The sequence below is a fragment of the Centropristis striata genome, chromosome 6 (genome assembly GCF_030273125.1).
Source record: "Centropristis striata isolate RG_2023a ecotype Rhode Island chromosome 6, C.striata_1.0, whole genome shotgun sequence".
Lineage (NCBI taxonomy): Eukaryota > Metazoa > Chordata > Actinopteri > Perciformes > Serranidae > Centropristis > Centropristis striata.
In genome coordinates, this window is record NC_081522.1 from 5,105,835 (window position 1) to 5,127,220 (window position 21,386).

Consider the following 21,386-nt stretch of genomic DNA (forward strand, 5'->3'; position numbering starts at 1 on the left):
TGGTATTTCTGCTTTTGTTACTTTTTGCTGCAGCACTGTGAATTTGATTTAAAAGCCCAACAAAATGTGAGAATGTGTGAAGGCAGAAGCTTTAGTGCAGCTGCTGGCCTCACCCTAATTAAATTATGTTGACTTTCAATGAGCTACTATGTAAACCAGGGGTGTGGCAATATTTTAACAATTGATTAACTGACAGCAATTGACGTCACCAAAAGCAAAATCAAACAAGCGCTGTGGTTCTCCCTGTGGTTCTCCTCTTGGAGCATCTGCAAATAAATTATAGACAAAGAGTTCAGTTGGAAGTCAAAACATCCCATATCTATTGTGTCCTTTTATTATTTACAAGAGCTTTCTCTCTCAACTCTCAAGAAGCATAAACAATCCAATTCGTTTTTTAAAAAAATGGTCACCAATTGAACTAATTTACAGGGACTGCTACTGTAATGTTTGTGAGCAGGCTTTGGTAGTACTTTTCTCTTTTCTACACCATAAACTCTCACATACTTTTCATTGTTACAGAATTTTTTGATCTTCAGTGTGAAACAACATAGTTGTTGCAGTCTTTCTACTTGGGTTGAGACATGATGGTTGAATTTCTAGTGACCCTGAAATCTGAACTCTAACCCATATTTCATGTTTTTGTTAGAAAAGATTATTACTTCTGTGATAACATTTGTGAGTATTTTATATTGCACCACATCGTTTTGTGTGTCTAATAAGTCCACTAACGCACAAATGAAAATACTTAAATGGCCTTAGTTTGTCGTGAGACATGTCGCACCTTACCTTAAGCAGGTCAACCACCAATGGTTCAAATGATACTTTCTGCGTCTGTGTAGCCACAATGGTATGTGAGCATCTCTGTGATGTAAATTTTCAGCCATGGACTTGTAGCCTAAAATTTATGACCACCCGGACCATATGCTCTAACTGCACATGTGAACACATCTGTGTATGCAGACACCCAGTATATAAAGAACAGTAATGCATCCATTTTAAGTAGTGGGGCCTCTAATTGGCTCGAGGTTGAGTGAGATACTTTATACACATTGCATTACATTTTAGAAAGTGTTTGCTTGTCGTAGTCCGCATGGATTCAGACTTTTAACACATTGGCATCATGATTTGGTGATTTTGGCATCATTGTCATCCATCCATTGCAATTTAAATCTCAGAACATCTGTTTGTTTTTTCAAGTTGTGCTCTAAGCCAGTGGTTCCCAACCTTTTTTTTGAGGGACCCACATTTTAACCATTGTAAACTTTGGTGACCCCCCAACTGTCCATTGTTTCTATGAAGCCAAACTCGATGTACCTTTCATGGTACCCTCTCTTTTTCTTTTTGTGATATTCAGCATTTTCATCTCCCTGACGCCATTTTTCCATTAGCTCTGTGTTTCTGTTGTGAGGTGAGGTTACCGCTAGGTGAGGTTACCGCTAGGTGAGGTTACCTGTGTATACTGCATGAGGGATGTTACACATGTCCTTATTCTCGCGATATAGCCTTTATTTTTAAACTTTTCTATAGTGATTTTTCTATTTATGAATTAAATGCTGACTCATCTATATTTAACACATTAGATTTATTACACCCCTTAAAATCAAGAGGGCTTCGCAACCCCCCCATGGATCTTTGGCGCCCTCCTTGGGGGGCTGGGCCCCCCTGTTGGGAATCACTGCTCTAAGCAACAGTCACACAGACGCTGTTCCTGGAAAAGGCAGTGAAATTTACCGATCTCTGTACGCCTCCGGATTCTGTTGTGTACCCAGGCGTGATGGCATTTGTTTTTCAGACGTATCTGTGACTGGAATAGGTACTAAGCACTATACTTATTATTTCGGCCATGGCTGATGGAAAGAAATGTCTGGAAGAAATGTTATCTACATTTGTGATTCTTCGAGTAACACAAACTCACACAAATGATCCACGGTCAAAGTTGATCGAGTACAGTGAGGTGTCTCCTGCAGCTTATTCTCCACAAATAATGTAAATGGTGTTTTGACATAAAATTGACAACGGTTAACCCTACTGTTAAATGTCACACTACCAGAAAAGGGCCAAGAAATCCTCTTAAGGGGGTCAAAAACAAGCCCCATTTGAAATAAAATGTCACTTAGTGGAGGTAGAAGTGAACTGAGCCGCAGTCATCAGTCATGATGGCGGAAAAAGCTTTTCCCAGAGGTTTTACTGAAAGCTCTGACTGGTCAGCAGTTTGTTGATAGACTCTGCTGCAGTTCAACACACAGAGCATTGTGTTGTGTTTCCAACCTGACATCGGTTAGAAGTATAATCTAGTATATCTATATTCTAAAAATAATTATGCAGTCAGTTATCTCTCAGGTCCAGCTGTTTAGTTTGTGTGTTCCAAGTGTGGCCAGTAGACAAGAAGTGACAATAACAATGACAAAGAGCAATAACAAGCAGTGAGACGGTGCCTTTGCAGGATAGAGTCTAGGTCCATGTACAAACAGGACACATGTGGTGACTCTCTCCTCTACAGACAGATCATTTCCTCTTCAGGGAATACTGATCTGATCAGAAAACACACTGGCAGCCGGCTCTGTCTGAAACTCGTATTATCCAAACTCAAAGCTAGGGTGTGATCATATGGACTTTTTCTCACCACGGTGAAATAGCAGTTAATCGCAAACACCCCAGTCGCCACTTAGAAAGTGATGTGACAAGTAGAGAAGAGGAAAAGTCTAATGAGTTGTCAGTCTGGCAGTAGATTTACAATACAGGTTACAGTCTGCCACCTAATAAAGTCTGACACTCACTTCAGGCGTATTGACTTTTACAGAGATGGATGTAAATACATATTTTATATTGGCTGTGAGTTTGACAGGATGCTGCTTTAAAGGAGTTTGAATTACTTTGCAGGCTTTTAAACTTTTACCTTTTGGGACGTCTGTACAGTTTCTGAGTTTTTTTCAGTTATTTCTGTCAGTGAAATAGTCAGATTTAATACAACAGCTGATGGTTCTATCAGTGTTAAAAGGCTGATGTTACTCTATATTTTTCTTTTTGTCAACATGTCACAGTGAAAGAACATAATGTAACACTTTCCAGTCAACCTCCTTGCTCTATTTGTAAACGTGATTGCATTGGATTCATAACTAACTAGTAACAATGTCTGATAATGCACTATTAATTTGTTGTGGTGTATACTCACAAAAGTCAATGCTCAACTGTAAATTATTTTAAAAGGACTTTTACTGACAACTTTAATGATCAGTTAATCTTTGTTGTTGCTTTGATTTTGTCCATAACAATAATCACCCATCAAAAAACAGAAAGTGACAGGCAATATATGAGAATGTGACGGGCAAACTATAAATAAATATTAAGAACAAGGCAGAAAATTTGATTTTGACCACCTGAAAGGTCTGAATCCTCCATAACAGAGCAGCAGATCAGAAATAGACCATTTGGTCTTCTACATTCTGCCAGTTGTATGGTAAAATCAGTTCTTTGCTTCGGTCAGCACTGACTGACAGCACCACTTTAAGCAGGCCATAAGCTACAACTTGCCCTGCCGCAGTATCACCATCACGTTGTTTTCCTGGTGGGTTTTGTTGGTAAAAGGTTGGGCTTGTTTTGGCTTTCTGTTAGTGTAGCTTATAGTTCAAGGTTGAACTTCATTTGTCCCTCAAGTGAGTAGATGTACACAAAAAACATGGCGGGTGTTCTTTTTGTGGCTCAAAGTGTTCTTCAATGTGGTTGTTACAACTATAAAAGGAAACGCCCCCCCCGCTATGTGGCGTCAATGCTTTTGACTATTCATTTGATCTGTGATAAAGGAATAGTTTGATATTTTGGGAAATAAGTTTATTTGATTTCTTATCTCATATTCTGCATATTTCTCATATCAGTAGGCTTCATGCAGGACTTTATCTTGTTTTTGTAGCTTTTATTTATACACATTTTTGTACTCAAGTACAATGACAATCAACAACTCCACTGTAATATGTTCTTTTCTATTCTAAGCTACAGCCAGTTAGCTTAAGTACTAGAAACGGGGAAACAGATAGTTTGACTCTGTCCAAAGGTAACTAAATTAACTACTTACCCTTTGGGGTCCTTTTTTTGTAGAATTGGTTGTTGTGGGCAGGGGATGTTTAGGGCGAGATAGCAGGTCAACGTAGAAGTGATGAACATCATTTGAAACCTGTCAATCTGAAGATTAATTTGAGATGCAGCTCAGCACTGTGTGTCTGTTGTTCTGGTCAATAGCTTATAAAAAGGGTCATAACATTGGCAGTGGCTTTCTGAAGTCCATTTTAAGTCCATAAGTTATTGCAGCAATTTTGATGGTTGATACCATTTGTTACACACATTTGGTGCTGAATAATGCAATTTTATTTATACCGAGAATGGATAAAAATGGTCCAAAAACCCTCCAGACTATAACATAAATATGCTAAGACCGTTGGAACAACATAGAAGAATCCATGCTGTGATTTGTGTTAAACAACTTTGGTCATTTTGGAGATTCTGTATTTTCAACGATTGGATGACGAGCACTTCTGTTCTTCCAACTGCTGAGAAACCCCTCTATTTTCAATAAACATAGGAAAGCTATAACCCCTGAATGCTCTAGGTCTCTAGTTTGTGGTTGTAAAGTTTCATGAGGCTGTGATTATCCTAGACGTCACAGCAGCTCATTTTATACAGTGAGGACGAGACTCGAGAAATGCCCTCACTGTAATGAACTGGCTACTACTGACGACTAACATCATCCCACATGAAGGAAACTGGCCTCATTGAATCCACAAGAGTCTCAGCTTTTTAGTGATACCCCGTTTATTTAATTTAAAGCGTGTTTAGGGACCCCAATACGCACAAATATTCAAGTACAGTTGGCGGAAATGGCAAATTCGTACTACATGAGAAAAACTGTGGTTTTTGCCTTAACTGCATGTTCTCAGCATAAAGTAGGCATACAGTGTGTAAAGAGGATCCTGACATGCTTGGGGTCTATATATTTCTTGGATCTTCTAGTTTCATATAATATATAATATTTATAATAATATGTTTCTCCAGTTTATTCCCAAAATGTAATGTTTTTTTTTTGCACTTAGGTTGTTAATAAGTCAGCAATTGATTTGTTTCTATTATACAAAAATAGACTTTACAAATTTTTTTATGAACTTCTCATTTATTGAATTACCATTCATGATCTATCATTATTTAGATGTATGAAATAAGGCTTAGATCAGACTAGAATATTTTACCCTCATTTCCAAGCCCTATGTTTCTCCCTTTTCGCGTCTTTATGCTAAGCTAAGCTAACCAGCTGCTGGCTGTAGCTTCAAATTTGCTGTACAGATATGAGAAGGGCATCAATCTGAACATCTGAGTCTCAATCAGAAAACTTAACAAACTAATTTCCCACAAGTCTTCCTTTAACACTGATGTTTTTCCTTTACACTATCTGCCTTAAATATGAATAATTCTAACTACAAGCCTTTCTGAAGCCACTGTTAAACCCCCCTCCTCCTCTTTCCCCCTCTCCCTTCCCGTTTATTTTACGCTTGTAGATGAAAACCGCACAGAGACATTTATCACTCACTATAAAACCATAAAGGTGGCATTTAGTATTTATAGAGTCTTCGGCTGTTTATTATCTTCTGCCCTTCTTCTCTGCACACTGTAAACCTGGAGAAAGCTTTGGCAGCCTCACAACATTTCAAACAGAGGAAAAACTGGGGTTGTCTTTCTGTAGGTTTTGCAGCCAGCAGACATCATTTGGAGATGGAGTGTAAACATCGAGCAGGCAGCTCAAGTAGTGAAAGTGGTTAGTGGATTATGGGATTTACAACCCACTGAAAGCAAAAAGTTAAAAGTAGTTCAGGGAAGACTACAGAAGAGCAGAAAGTTCAGTGACCAATGGTACTGGTAAACACTATAGTTCACCATCATTCTACAACTCTGATTCAAAAAAGATGGTACGGTGTGGAAAAAAATGTAATAAAAACAGAATGCAATGATTTGCAAATCCTTTGTGACCTACATTCAGTTGAATACAGTACAAAGACAAGATATCTAAAGCTAAAGCTGGGAAACTGTTGTTCTCATTCTGAATTTGATACATTTAATTATTGGGATTGAACAAAAAATGTCTCCGCTAAAGGGACTGCTGCCTTCAGTTCTTATGTTCAGCTTAACATGAAATCCAACGTGATGGTCTAGATGTGATCCAGCATTGGCTAAACCATGACCTTTGACCTCTACCAGAGCAGAGCTGCTGGTTTTCAGACAGTAGAGCCAAGGGGAAAGTGTGGCTTTTGACCTAAGTGAAATATGAATTTAAGCTTTCTCAATTAAAGGAATAGTTAAACATTTTGGGCTTATTCACTTTCTGGCATAGTATAAAAGATATATTTAAAGTCCTTATGCAAAGCTTAACTAAGCTTTGCTTAGGGGAAACGGCTAGTTTGACTCAGCCCAAAGGTAACAAAATCCCTTTAGTAACAACTCTAGAGCTCACTGATCAAGTTGTTATATCTTACTTGCCTAATATGAACATAAGCCAAAGTGTAAACAAGACAATTAATTGTTTTACTGGAGGTTATGGCTAGGTTGTTTAATTATTTGAGTTTATATCGGCAAACAGCATCCAAAAGTATGTTCTCATTGTTGGCTCTGATAACTGCATTGCAAATATTCACAATTTTGACATAGTTTTAGGAAATATGCACAACTTGGTGTATAAATTGCCTAACTGCTCATCGTTCATTATCAAAGTCACATCATTTTATATAAAAAGGCTAAAATTCAATTCAGCATGCATTCCACTTAAGGACCAGATACTTTTTAAATGAATCAATAAGATAATAGACAAATTATCAGTAATTATCACAATATTGGTGCTGGATGTGAGGATGTGACAATATTTATTGATTAAAACTCCACAGTAAAAATTTGAATTCAATAAAAGGCAAAATGATTTTATATCTTAAAAAAATAAAAAATATAATTACAAAAAAAGTGTAGTTCCAAGTATTAATGTTCTAAGTCTTAACTTCCTATTTATTGAAGCGTTAGATCTGTGAGTCTTCATCGTCATGTTGTTATATGTCAAAAGTCAATGACTGTGTTTCCGCACTGAGTGGGGAGAAGGTTTGTGCTCCTGTATGACAGCAGAGATTATAAATTCATAAACGCCTCCTGTTCTTATCGTGAACCTGTCTCATCCCGCAGTGTCACTAAACAAACATCTCAGTGAGCGACATGTTCAACAGCAGCTCTCTTCTGAATAACGATTTATTTCTTATTTGCATTGGTGTCACAGAGTGCGAGTCTGTTCAGTGGGATTTACCTCCCCCGTTCCAATAACGTTGACAGGCTGAGTAAAGTGTAAATAGAAAAACAAGAATGCATCAAATTCAGAATGAGTGTGTACATAAAACAAGTTTCTCACCTTGAGCATTAGATATCTTTACTTTGTAGTGTATTCAACTGAGTTTGCAAAGGATTTGCAAATCATTGCATTCTGCTTAATTTATATTCTTCACAGCATCCCAACTATTTTTGTAATCATGGTTGTAACTGGTTTAAATACTGTGAGCTCGTTGCAGGGGTGGGAATAGCAGCTGTGCATTCACTGCTTAATCTTCCAGCAGTTTGAGCAACACCTGAAACTAAATGGGTGTTAATTGTGTTGATGGCCTGCCATCAACTTGATGAGTGGTGTTAACTGCTTCTTAACTTCAATCTAATAGTCTTTATTTCATCACTCTGGTCTGAGTAGTTGTGATTAGTCACATTAGTGGATGTTGGTTTAATAACTTAAGTGGAGTTTTATTATCTGGGTCAGTTTTGTTGTGTGTTTTTTATTTGTCTGATACTCAACATACTTGTTGAAATGCTATATTCCCCCTCTAGTTGCCTATTATGCTTGACATAATAAATAGATGGAAAATAGGTTTTACTTTGCAACTTCAGGTGCTCTGTTGCACATAACTCATCAGAATTCAATTTACAAAGAAATCAATTTAAAAGCAGCACTGGTTCTTCGTATCTAAGAAGGTGGAACCACTTCTTTGAAAGACTCAACTGGTAAATTGTTTGTCATTCATTATGCACCCTTACCCTTTTCAACTAATCCAAATCTTTTGCAGGGCTGGTGCAGTTGGTTCAATTTGCGAACCGTCTCAGAAATGATAAATGGTAATGGACCTGCACTTATATAGCTTTGAGTGGTCGCAAAGCGACTAGAAAAGCGCTATAGTTTAGTTTAGTTGTAGTTAGTTTACATGACTGCGCTCATTCACCCTTTCACACACACATTCATACTGGTGGCTAAGGCTACCCTAAACGGTCCCACCTGCCACCATTGGGAATTCATTCACACACCGATGAACGCAGCATCAGGAGCAATTTGGGGTTCAGTATCTTGCTCAAGGATACTTCAACATGTAGACTGCGACGGTCAGGGATCGAACCACCAACCCTTCGGTTGGGGGCCAATCAACTCTACCAACTGAGCCACAGCCGCCCCAGAACCAGTTTGCTTTTCCACAGGCCAGAGAGCCACGTCGTTGTGTACATCTGGTAACGTCTCAGCTCTCTCAGCAAGCATAATGACAACAATGGCAGACTGCATCGTCTCCTCACAAATGTTGGTCCTGGCTTTGCGAGTCTAAATTGGCATCCAAACACAAATTGTACAGCACAGTTTTGCTGCTCGTCTTGATTGCGATGGATGACGATTTTGTTCTTATTAACGCTGAACGCAAGATATTAATGTAGGACTTTGATGTAAACTAATGCTAGCCCATATCAATCACACTGATGTAAGTGGTTTTTGGGTCAAGGCTAGCAAAGAGTTGGTGCCACGGGCTCCGAAACGGCCCTTGAACTGCTGTGGTGGAAAAGGGGTATCTGTGATCTGCTGGGTAATGGCTAGTATCTTTAAACAAATGGCATGTTGATGATGCAGCCAGCTGGACTTGTCCACCACTAAAACCAAAGTTTTAAAAATACTTTAGTACCAGGTTTGATAGAACCTGTTTACCAGCAGTCCACACAGAACCAGAGTAACAGCAGTCCCTCAGCTGAAGCTGGCATCCTCCCAGCCTCGTCTTCCTCCTCTTTCAGCGCAGCACGGCCTGGTGTAAATCATCAGGAGCACAGACAGTGTGTTAATATCTGGGCGAGGATTCACCCTGCCTGGGACAAGTAGTTTACAGCCCAGCAGAGTCAGAAGATGCTTGCTGGCTCGTCTGTGTTGAGTTGTGGAACCGCCCGGGCCAAGTTTCCATCAGAGCAGCCTGGGTGATTTGTCCTGTTGCCGGTGAGAAGCCGGGTTGGTCGGGCTCGAAGGGGGGGCAGCTTCTCCGGCTCATTTCCATATAAAGAGGCTCCTCTCCGGCTGACAGCAGGGCCATGGAGTTTAGAAGAGCGGGCGGTCTGTGGATGTCCTGCCACGACGACGCCTTTAATTAAGTGTGGCATTAGAGGCAGTTGAGCAGAAAGTCTGATCTGAGAACAGCTCTGCAGTCTGGATGCCACCAGCTAATCCACTCAGTCATTTTAACACAAGCAGCTTAGGAATTAGTGTGCTAGTCTGAACAGCAGAGGCTCAGTGTGGGACTTGTTCATGTATGCTGCTTAACGTACAACACAGCTGCCATTCAGAGATAAATCGCATCTTACTCCGTTTCTCCCCAATAACTATCTAAAATTGCTTGTTGTTAAGCTGATTTTAGAACGTGAAAATATTATTCAGTTAATTAATTATATGGGCTGAATATTTCTTTTTCAACATTGCTTAAATAAAATGGCCCACAATTGTCTAATTATTTGTTATGAATAAGAAAATCTTGGTCAGCGAACAAGGAAACAACATTGATCTGATCCGGCATTTAATGGCAACCTTTGGTACAGTTTTCAGTTCTGTGTTCAACCTGACACAGTCAATCTACACTCTTGTATTACTACTATTATCTTTTGCTTTTGTTTGATTTTAAGCAAAAATGCTCTAGTACCAGTTTTTCTGTTCTTTGATTGAAAACTGAATTTCTTTTTGCTTGGTCAGCGAAAAGAAGCAGTTGGAATACGTCAGCTGTGGCAAAGGAAATTATATTCTGTGTTTTTTCCCACATTTTCTGATGTTTTGTATAATTAATCTTCAAATGTATTGATATGAGAACAGTTCTTAGCTGCAGCCTTCCTGGTGGGACACAGTTACTTCTCACCAGTGACCAACATTTCATGGACAAAAGATTTATCTGTATCTTTCTGACAGCCATACAATATTTCAAAAGCACATCATCCATGTGTTGAGCATTTGTTTCTATATCTAGCTTGTATTTTATACAAGTCTCCTGATGCGTTTTCAACAATTGCTTGGTGGTGTTGGTGCTTTCTCAGTGTGTTTTGTCAAAGCATTTGAAGTTGCGTTATTAGCAGCAGGATTAGCACAGCCTCCCCCCCTCCTGTCTGACCATCTGGCTTCTCAGCCACTCAGGCAAAGGCGGCACCGGGTTCAGTGTCTGATTGGCCAAGCCAAACAGTTAGGGTGTTCAGTAACTCTCCCGCCAAACATGGTCAAAGGTCAGCCTGCTGGGTCTGATGTGAAAGGTAGAGCCAACAAAAATATAATATGAAGCAAACATTAACACATTATTACAAAGAGTAATACATTTTGAAATTAGCTTTTTAGTTTCCTATGCAGGCAGGAGAACACTTCCTCCCGTAATCTTATAAATGCGTTTGTTGGTCTTGTGAAATATTCCAGCAGGAGTAACATCTTTGTTTCTGTTTGGGCTAAAAGAAAAACCCATCAACTTAAAACCAAATTTGTCCAACAGTGGAAATCACAGTTGGTCCTTAATCTAATCAGCTGTTCCTTGGATGAAAACCTCCCTGTCAAAATGAATTTCATGGGGATCTGTAAATATGTTTTCAAGTGATGCTGATGACAAACAGGCTCAGTGGCTGGTGGAAACATGCCTTCTTTAGGCAGAGTAATAATTTGGCAGATGGCTATGTTGACTGAATGAAGGAGGCTAAAAGAAAGAAAGATTAAGAAAAGCTGTTATTTAGAATCTGTCAAACACAACAAGTTCTACGGACTCCTTGAGTCCTGTTGAAAGGTCAGAAGAAGTGTAGGTGGAGAGCTGTGAATCATTTCTGTAGGTTAAAACAGTAATTGACAGCATGGTGTCATGTCTGAGCTGTTGAAGTGTAAAAGGGCCCATCTTTTGTTTTTCAGAGGCTCCAGTTACTTAAACAACAGAGTGAAGATACTTTACTATGTCATATGAAATGGTATGTTATCTTTACAGGAAGAGGGCTAGATAACACTCCAAAGTTAAGCCAGGAGCACAGCGGCCCGACTGTCGGGCGTCGGGGACAGTCGAATGACATCGGGTACGCGTCTGTTCTGTGTGTTCATCTGCGTCCGGGAAGCAATGATTGGCGGTGCTCTAGCGCAGTAGTTCTCAACCTTTTTGAGTCGCGACCCCCAATTTAATATGCATGTTGTCCGCAACCCCCGCTCACTGAACAGAATCTCACACGCACAGAATCTCACATGCACAGTTCAGATCACCCAAAAAAGAAACAAAATGACCAAAAGAGACACAAAATGACAAAAAAAGACACAAAAAAGACACAAAAAAAGACACAAAAAAAGACACAAAATGACCACAAAATGACTAAAAAAAAACACAAAATTACCAAAAAAAGACATGAAATGACCAAAAAGACTAAAACACATGAACACTTTAACACAGTGTAGACAGAGCTGACTTCCAAAATGATTTGGCGACCCCCAGAAATCATCTCGCGACCCCAATTGGGGTCGGGACCCCAAGGTTGAGAATAGCTGCTCTAGCGAATGAGCACGGTGTGGGAGGGGTGGAAGTGAAGAGAGTAAACATAAACACATGGCACGGGAGAGCAGACAACGCGACCATCAGCTCAACCATTTTGCAGCGAAGCTTTGTCTTCCAAAACGTCTTCTCAAACCTAATAACAAGCTTAATGCTGTGTGTGCTTTGTTTTTAATCTCCATGGTTACTTCTATGGTTTCTCCATTACGTCATTTCCTGTTTTCATATTTTGGATTACAGTCACGAGACTAGTGCCACCCGTTTTTAGGGAGACTTATTGCATCTCGCGCACGCGCAGAACGTACAGGCTGCTGTGTAGCCGGCAGTTGTCGTGGTGATGTGTTTTACTGCTTTTTTTCACCCAACAGTGTCCGACGAGAGCAAGTGAAACCTGTCATTTTCAAAGGGATCCATTGATCTTTGACCTCAGTATCTCAATGACAGTGGGTTGTATGGATACCAATGAGCCACCCCTTTACCAACTTTATAATAAGACCCATATGCAGGTTGGGCAAAAATCATGCAGGTTTACATGCAGAATAAACGTGTCATTTTCGTTAATTGAATTTGAATATTTCGATGTTCTGGGGTCTCTAAACAGTTGTGGAATTGCATAAATTGGGCATAACTGAAAAGCTGAGACTCTTGTGGATTCAATTAGCCCAATTCTATTCATGTGTGATGATATTTGTCCCTATAGTAGCCATATCATGGAGTGAGACAGAAAATCTTGTGACTTCCAGGATAGTCACTGCCTCATAAAACTTTACAACCACAGACGAGAGACCTAGGGCATTTAGTGAAAGTATGGCTTCCCTAGCTATATTGACAATAATGGGGTTTCTCAGCAGTTTCCGGAACAGATTTCTGCTCTACATCTAGTTGCAAAAAAATGCAATTGTTGCAGAAATCTCCAAATTGTCAAATGTTTTAGATACCTAATCATTTTGGTCAATTGTCAATTCTCAGATGGTCGAAAATGCTTAAATTTAACATTAGATCAACCCAATTTGCTGTAACAATGTAACAGCTTATCAGACATAAGTGAGCATGGGTATGGCCAGCATACACTTCTGTCATACAGTTCTAAACCGCTATACACTCCAAACTTTAACATTTATATATGAGCTAATCAAACATGATGTCAATTGCAGATTTATGACTAGAAAAACTTGACACACAGTGCTACGCTCAAGCTGCATCTCACATTGATCTTAAGGTTTTCTGGCTTTCAGATGATGTACACCACTTTTATGGCTTCCACTGCTATCACCCTTTAAAAAACCCGCCTCACCCTAAAAGAAGAGACAAAATGGGTCTATGTTAAGGAGGGGTGGAGTAGAAGAGGTTAAAACAAATTACTGTAGATGATTTATCAGGATATTGTTTATTGTTTATTGTTAAAAAGATCCCCATTAGCTGTCACCAAAAGTGGGACGAGCTAGTCTTCCTGGGGTCCACAAGACAAAACAAAGATCACTTAACAATTAAACATTGTAGACATTATTATATACGTCATCAGAAATCATTCCGAATAAGTTATTACATTCATATCTATTACATTAATTCTCACTTTCATACAGTAAATGTTAATTCACTACTCATAAATTTAAATAGTGCATTCTCAAGTAATAATTAATTAATTACTTTACTATTCAGTTCACGTATATTCAGTGGGCAATTATTCCAATAACTGATGATAAATACGATAAATAACTGTTCTCTTTAAGGCATTTGATTTTGGACATGGTAACATCATCTGACCACCATTAGCTGACCTTATGTGATGTATATGAAATCTAACAAATTTGATGTTTTGATGCCAGCCTTCCAGTTTGCCCACTTCTACAAGATAGGCATCACAAAATTAAGCTGTAAATTGTCCACTTACAGCTTGACTTTCAAGCTTTTAATGAAACTCGATGAGGAAATCTCACAGTGGACGTTCAGCTTGAATACACTCATGTGTTGTCTGTTTGCTTCACGTGGTGATAACCAGAACCTTAATTAGTATCACTGTTGAGTCAGACGAGCTGTAGGCTGTTAACATTACATCCCAGCCCCCTCCCATCCGCTCCAATGGATCAGCCAACAGCCCTGTATTGTGAGAGGAGGTCAGGGGTCATATCCCTTCATTCATATGATAAGTGGCCTTAAGGAGGCTTTAGAGTAGGGATGCGTCTGCTCCCTCATGCTGCCTGTCTCGGAGGGATGCTGGGAAAAAAGCCTTGCACTGAATGGCTGTGATCCCTCATCAATACAGCCTTTATGTCAGGAGCAATAAACCTCCTCCACCCACTTACCAGTATGTCCCAAGGAAGCACACAACAGGAAGTAACAGACTGGCTCTCTGATCACAACAAGCCTCCAGGACACTTTCACTCATCAGCAGCTGTCAGACTGAAAGACTTTCACTGTGTATATCAACATGGTGTATATCACTGAAATACACAACCTGGGCTTTAACCACTAATCAATTATCCGTCATCACTGATTTACCACTGACAAGTTAAAGTTTGCAGCCAAGTAAAATGACTTTAAAAAATGCACAAATGTTCTCTCATGTGTTGCTTTTCATCTTGTGTATCAATTTGTATGACATAAAAGTCAAGTCAAGTCAAAGTTTATTTATAGAGCACATTTAAAAACAACCTCAGTTGACCAAAGTGCTGTACAGTTATTAAAATAGAATAAATCATACACAAATAGGTATAAATAAAAACAATGAAAACAATAAAATACTAAAAACAGTAAAAACAATAAAATAAAATAGTAATAAAAACTCAATCCAAAACAGTGTTAGAGATAAAAAGACAAATAAAAGGGTAAAAAAGAAAGCCAAGGATTCTTGCCTAGCTGGGACTGAACGCCAAGGAGAATAAATAGGTTTTTAATAATGTTTTAAAGTGCTCAACAGACAAGGCTGTTCCACAGCTTTGGGGCCGCCACAGAGAAAGCTCTGTATTGTATTTTGTTTTAATATGGGCAGCACACTTCGATCATATTCAGTGCAAATAAGTAAGAAATGCTCCCAGTCGAAGGTGTGGACTTTCTGACCTGTTGCATGTATGTCAAAATAAACTAAATAACCTTGTTTGTCCCGTGTGCAGGAGGCGATGTGGGGAGCAGGGAGGAGGCGCGGGGTCCAGCCCTGAGGAGGCGTCCTGCGGCTTGGAGGAGCGCGGCCCTCCTCTGGCCCCCCTGCGGCGCTCCGGGACGCTCTTACTAAGATGTCCCTCAGCAGCGGCCCTGCAGGCGGGAAAGGTGTGGACTCCAACGCGGTCGACACGTATGACAGTGGCGATGAGTGGGATATCGGTGTTGGCAATCTGATCATTGACCTGGAAGCCGACTTGGAGAAGGACAAACTAGAGATGTCGAGCAGTAAGGAGGGAGGGGGCATGGCCGCCCCTCCCAGTGCTGTGGCTGCTTTACCTGACAATATCAAGTTTGTAAGTCCTGTAGCTGCTGCGCAGGGCAAAGAGAGTAAATCTAAATCCAAACGTAGTAAAAACTCTAAGGAGAGCATCAAGGCTCCTGTCTCAGATGGAGCTAAAAAGGAGGTTCAGGGTCGGGCCCCCGGGGACCAGCCAACCCAGAACCCCAACTCTACCCCCACTAAAGGAACTGACAAGTCTAGTAAACCCTCCCGTACAATCCCTGCTGTGAAAAAGGACAAGGATGGGGTTTCTGGGAAAACTAAGAAGGAGAAAATGGAGGTTGTGGCCACAGGAGTGGTTAACGCTGAGAAAGAGTCAGTGGCTCCCATGCTGCCATTAGGGGCCCCTCGCAGTGGCCCGTTTGAGGGCCAACAAAACCCTGAGTTAGCGGCAGCCGAGCAGCTCGGGAATATGGCACTGGACTCAGCAGGGATTGGCCAGCCTGTCTCTATGACAACAGAGCAAGAGGAGGTGGACAACGGTGAATGCCGAAATCTGAAGAAAGTGGTCGGTGTGAAGGTAAGGGGAATTAAACCTTTTATTACCCCCTGCTCTGGTTGATGCAGCGTGCCTTGCTAAAGGACACTTTGGTCCTTATCTCTCAGTGAAATAGTGACACGTTCTCATTTTTTATACTCTTCCCTTAATTTATCCCGTCTGTGTGTGTGTGTGTGTGTGTAAAGCAGTACTGTGCTGCCATTTTAACCAGAGCTCTCAATATGGAGATATCAATGTCAAGAGACACTTCTGGTTGAATGAAGGGCTGATAACAAATGTATTGCTAGAGTGCAGCTTGGAATTTCAATCATGAAGCCAGGGATGATCTCATCCAATCCAACAGATAAATCATCAGATTTCTGCACTCAGTCTGTATAAAGTTGAGAGCGTCACAAAAGATAGATTTTTAAAAATGGTTTTAAAAGCTCAAGCAGAGGCTGAGATATTGTGAATTTTAGCCCCTGGTATGAGTAAAGATAAAAACAAAACATAACACAGGGTTCCCAGAATGCAACCAATTTTAGATCCTGCCTGGTAAATGCTCACTTTTGTTGTCTGAGATAACCCTGAAGATGTCGAGACATGACAAAGTTCCCCCTGAGACACAGAAGAAAGTCAGTGGTTTGTGGTCAGTATGTGAGTTTCCTTCTTAGTCAGGAGTCTGTAGTGTCGTTAACCTCCCTCTCAGTATCACAGCAGTTCCACAAAATGGTTATCTACATAACAACTGTGTTCTATAGAACTACTGGAAACACATTCTGTTTATCAGTAATCTCATCCAGTGGAGGCTGCTCTTGATGACATAGATTTGTTTTGTCACTGTCAAAATAACTGCTATTACCACTATGGCTGCAACGGTACGTGGTAAAATACGGAACTGTTTGGTCTGCTTTGCATGGGACAATACGGCCTTATGGGCCGCGGGTTTTCGGTCCAGCAATTTTTTTTTCACTGATGCTTTACAGGCCAGTGTCTCTGTCCTTCCGTCCGGTCTGTTGGATTCAGAATGCAGCCACAGTTGACAGGTCTGCTTATTTTGAAAAGTCCCTTGAAAATATTGGCAGCTGTTTTGGGCTTGTTCTGCTTCCAAACCCAGGAGAGACCCGAAGTGTGATTATCATGACCAACAAGACCAACTCAGTATCGTTAAGAGAGACCAACTAAAACATTAACATTCATTAATTTGATTTGTTTAACCCATTGACGCCTATAAAGCCTGTAAAACCTCTGGGCGATTTTAAAATAACCCCCTAAAACCTGAAGTTTTTCTGGAAATTCAACAGAAGTGTCAACGCTTCTACTAAATAATAGATTTTTCAGCCTCTGTAGCAGGTAGAAATGAAATTCCAAAAGTATTTGAGAGCTTATACAAATACTACAAAACGACGTATCCGCTTTCCAGGCTTCAATGGGTTAACTGCAATGTGATTGATACGGGTTAGCGGGCTACTGCTAGCAGGCAGTAGCAGTATCAGAATTATTCAGTACACCAGTGATACTGGGATTTGTTAACTGCTGCTATATGAAGTTTTTGTAAAGTAAATAGATCATTTTGGGAGAAAAAAATAGTTAAACAGAAACCATGTACCGAAACCGTACTGAAAACCGTGGCCCAAATACCGAGGTACTGACCGTACCGTGGGTTACATGTACCATTGCACCCCTAATTACTACTTGTATAAACGTGTCCGTGTGTGTTGTGAAAAAAGTATTGCAAAGGTTAAAGGTTATTTTACACCAAAAACATCAAAAATGTCCAAAGTGTTGGTGTTTACAGGACTGTTGACTGATTGTGTTGGTTAGACGCTACTGTTAACTCATAGTGAAGTCAACCATCACATCTAGAAGCTGGACAGACTGAAAAATGATTGAAACACTGAGCTCCTTGTTTGTGTTTGTTGACAAGATCTTCTCTATGGTTACGCAAGGTGAAGCCACAGGAGTTTGTTCAGTCAGCCTCTATCTGTCAGGTAGGTAATGCTAGCTAGCAGCAGCCTGCAGATATCGAACTGAAACAAATGAATTTGTCTGCATAAATCTCTACTTTCGGGGATGAAACTGATAATCTGAGTGGATGTCTGTGTTCTGATTAGTTGAAACGTGACACTGACAGTCCATGGCTGTGTGCAATAACCTGTCTTAGAATATGCATAATGATGATAGCTTTGCAGCTGATTTTGGTCATTTTTTTTATTCTTGCAAAAATATGACATTTCACTCATCAGCTGCTGTATTTTGCATACCGCCCAGGCTTGGATAAAAGTGGACGTATTCCAAACACAGAATCAGTCAGATGATTAAATCTCAGTCCACGTTGGATACAAATAAAATGTTAAATTCCATGATTGGTTCTGTAGCAGGGTGGGAATTTCACGACGGCCTCGACGGCCATGCCCTGTGAAAAAATGTTCAATTTACGGCCAGGGTGGCCTTTGCGCCCCTGTCAGAGTTCCAGTATAAACACAACGCTAGTGACGCGTGGTGGGCTTATGGAATTATACAGCCATCCTAGTGGTCAAACCCAACCCACTCTCCGGACTGGCATTTTGAGTTTGTTTAGCCTGTTAAAAAGGCTACATTTTTTATTGAATTTGATTTTATACGATATATGCAACAATACAGCCATTTAAAATGGATGGTATCAATAAATTACTGAACTTTCAACATGAAGCTCTTGCCTGTTCTTGATGCCCTATAGAGGCCATGTTGGCATATTGTTTTCCACAGAGCCACTGCTGCTATGAAGGAATATTAAAGTTACTGCTATGCAATAAATAAAGGTCAATCTAGGTAATCTAGTAGTATCTAGTCAATAAATGATTACAAGGTTAACATAAATGAAAGACTATAGGCCTGTGCATGAGTGGATGAATTGATGGGGGGGAAAACAAGAGTAAAATATAAATATTAATATCGTCCCACGTGATCGATCGGTTCTGATCGGTAATCGGATCGGTAATCGGATCGTGAGGCTTTAGGTGATCGGTATCGGCCAAAAAACCTGATTGGACCATCTCTAGTAGAGAAAGACAGGATGTATTGAGGAGTTTAATTATCGGTAGCTTGGCAAAACAAGATATTTCTGGGTTATTATACTCTCCACAATAAATTATTTATAAAAAATCTAAAACTCTGTTCTTCTCTGGCATCACAGCTGCTAAATGTTCAGCTTGTACCTTCTAAACAGCCACTGTTCAGTCCAGTTGTCCTCATCATCTTACCAAATTTAGCTTAGCTTAGCGTTGAGATTTCCATCTTCGCCAACTCATGCAGGCTGCAGCCATCAGCTGCTCAGAGCTGGCTGTTATCCAGCACCGTGGTGGTCTGCTACCAAGTTTCAGCACTGCTCTGTTTACTTCATCCAGCCGGCCAACCTCCTCTGTCCGTCACACACACTTTACTGCTCTCACCTCTGACCTCTCTAATACGAGCAGACAGTGAACCAGCTGGCTGTTGGTCACAGTTTCTTGACCTCGTAATGGCCACTAAAACCTTTAAACACGCATCTATCTTGTTATGATAACCCTTTATGGCTGAAATGGAAAACAAAGTCCTTTATTCATGTGTTAGATCTCATCAGTCTTTGATACTTAATATGTTTAATTTAGGATGAAATATGTGTGAAAAAATCAGAATGCCTTTAGATTACCCCCAGATGAGGAATGTCAATCTGAGTGCTATTAAATTGTGAGTTTAATCCAAATCTGTTTGTTTCTGGAAGTGAAAAGCGAAATTTGTGAATGAAGTCATGTTTTTTTTAAGACTGCACATTACATTTTATTACTTGTAATTTAGAGCAGAAGCTAACATACCCGGTATAAAATAAATTGAAGTGGAGAACCCAAAAATCTTTCTCCACAAAGATAACAAGATTGCACAGCACCCATATACAACCGTTTTTATCTTAAAATACCATCATTGTCTTAGAATGAGACATTTACAAAGTAATCTGATCTTATCCAGTTTCTGTTTTGAGATATTGCTACTGTTGTTGATCCTTCTTGCTGATACTTTTTGTGTCGGAGCTGCTCTGTAGTTCAATGGCATTTAGTCCCTCTTCTGAGCAAACCTGTCCACCTTAAACATGCTGCTGTTTCAGGGTTTATTCTGTTGAATCAAGGTTAAACAGGCTGTTTATGCAAGATAAACATGCTGTTGGTTTAGGGTTTACTTGAGCTGTTGAGGCCAACAAGCTGCCAATCGTTTAAAGGTTATACAGGCTGTTGATCCAAGGTTAAACAGGCTCTTGATTCAATGTTTAAAAAGCTATTCAAGGTTAAATAGGGTTTGTTTAAAGGTTAAACAGGCTATTGATTTAAAGTTATACAGGCTGTTGATTTAAATGGAATGGACTTTTGGTTGACTGTTTAATTATGGTTAAAAAAGTTGTTGGATCAGGGTTAAACGGGCTGTTGATTCAAGGTAGTGCTGGGTATGCCTTGGTGATTATGATTGTGATTACACTACTGGTCAAAAGTTTTAGAACACACCAACTTTTCCAGAATTTAATTGAAAATTATGCCGTTTAATATCTCAGTGTACTCTGAAATTAATGCACATTTGCAACATTTAAAATTCTTTATTGAGCATGCTAGTGTTTTTAAAGTAAAAAAAAAAATTCAAAATCACATTTTATGTTGAACTAAAGGACAAAAAAAAGACACAAAATGACAAAAAAAAGACACAAAATGACAAAAAAAAGACACCAAAAGACACAAAATGACTAAAAAAGACACAAAATGACCAAAAAAAGACACAAAATGACTTACAAAGACATGAAAATAATTCAAAAATGGACAAAATAGCCCAAGACTCCATAGAGTTAAGTTGTTAACCCATTTCTTGTTCCCTAAAAAAGGCCTACTTGTATAATTCTGAAATGTACATTATCTTTCAGTTTTGGTTAACCTTACCTTTTTTTATTTGTCTCTGGCAGCTCACCTCTTACCTTTTTACCCTTTCAAGCTGTTCATTTGACTTGAACTGCTTGAATTTCAATAAAAAACTGGAAAAATTGGGGTGTCCTAAAACTTTTGACCGGTAGTGTATATGATCGCCAGTAGTGATCGCGATACATTTCAGGTTGATTAGTTTGATCAGCTGTCAGCGTTTACTTGATCAAACATGTCTGAAATGTGCGTGACAACAGCCAATCAGAGTCAACCTTTTCCTGCTCAACTAGTGTTTGTAAGTTGCCGGAAAAGTTAACAGAAGGACAGAACGTGGAGCTAAACGTAGAGCTGAGGGCTCCTTATTTTTGGCTAATTTAATTTACTACCTTTTAAAACCCTGCGGCAAACCTGTGTTAAAGCCGACCGACAGCTGATCCAGCTGCCGCCGTCATTAGAAACGGATGTCGATGGGGCGTTCCCGGTGGCACACCTGGTAGAGCGCATACCACAGAGGCCCAGTCTTCGTGAGCGGGCGGCCCGGGTTCGAATCCGGCTCGGAGCCCTTTCCCACATGTCTTCCCCTCTGTCTCCCCCTTTCATTCTCTGTACTGTCAATAAAGCTACAAATGCCCAAAAAATATCTTTAAAAAAAAAAAGAAACGGACGTCGATTCACGTGACGCTTCAGAGGAAAGGACATCTCGTGTCTCTTTA

General features: G+C 39.9%; 1 protein-coding gene across 2 annotated transcripts in view; it reads left to right on the plus strand.

Annotated features, from left to right (window-relative positions):
• znf609a (zinc finger protein 609a) overlaps positions 1-21,386 on the plus strand; it is a 57,792-nt gene that overhangs the window by 12,444 nt on the left and 23,962 nt on the right. The window contains exon 2 of one of the 2 annotated variants that reach the window (XM_059335287.1): positions 14,954-15,802. The exons of the other annotated variant lie outside the window; for it this stretch is intronic. Coding sequence (XP_059191270.1) covers positions 15,074-15,802 — 729 coding nt within the window. The 5' untranslated portion in view covers positions 14,954-15,073. The remainder of the gene's footprint in view (positions 1-14,953; positions 15,803-21,386) is intronic. 2 annotated transcript variants of the gene reach the window in all.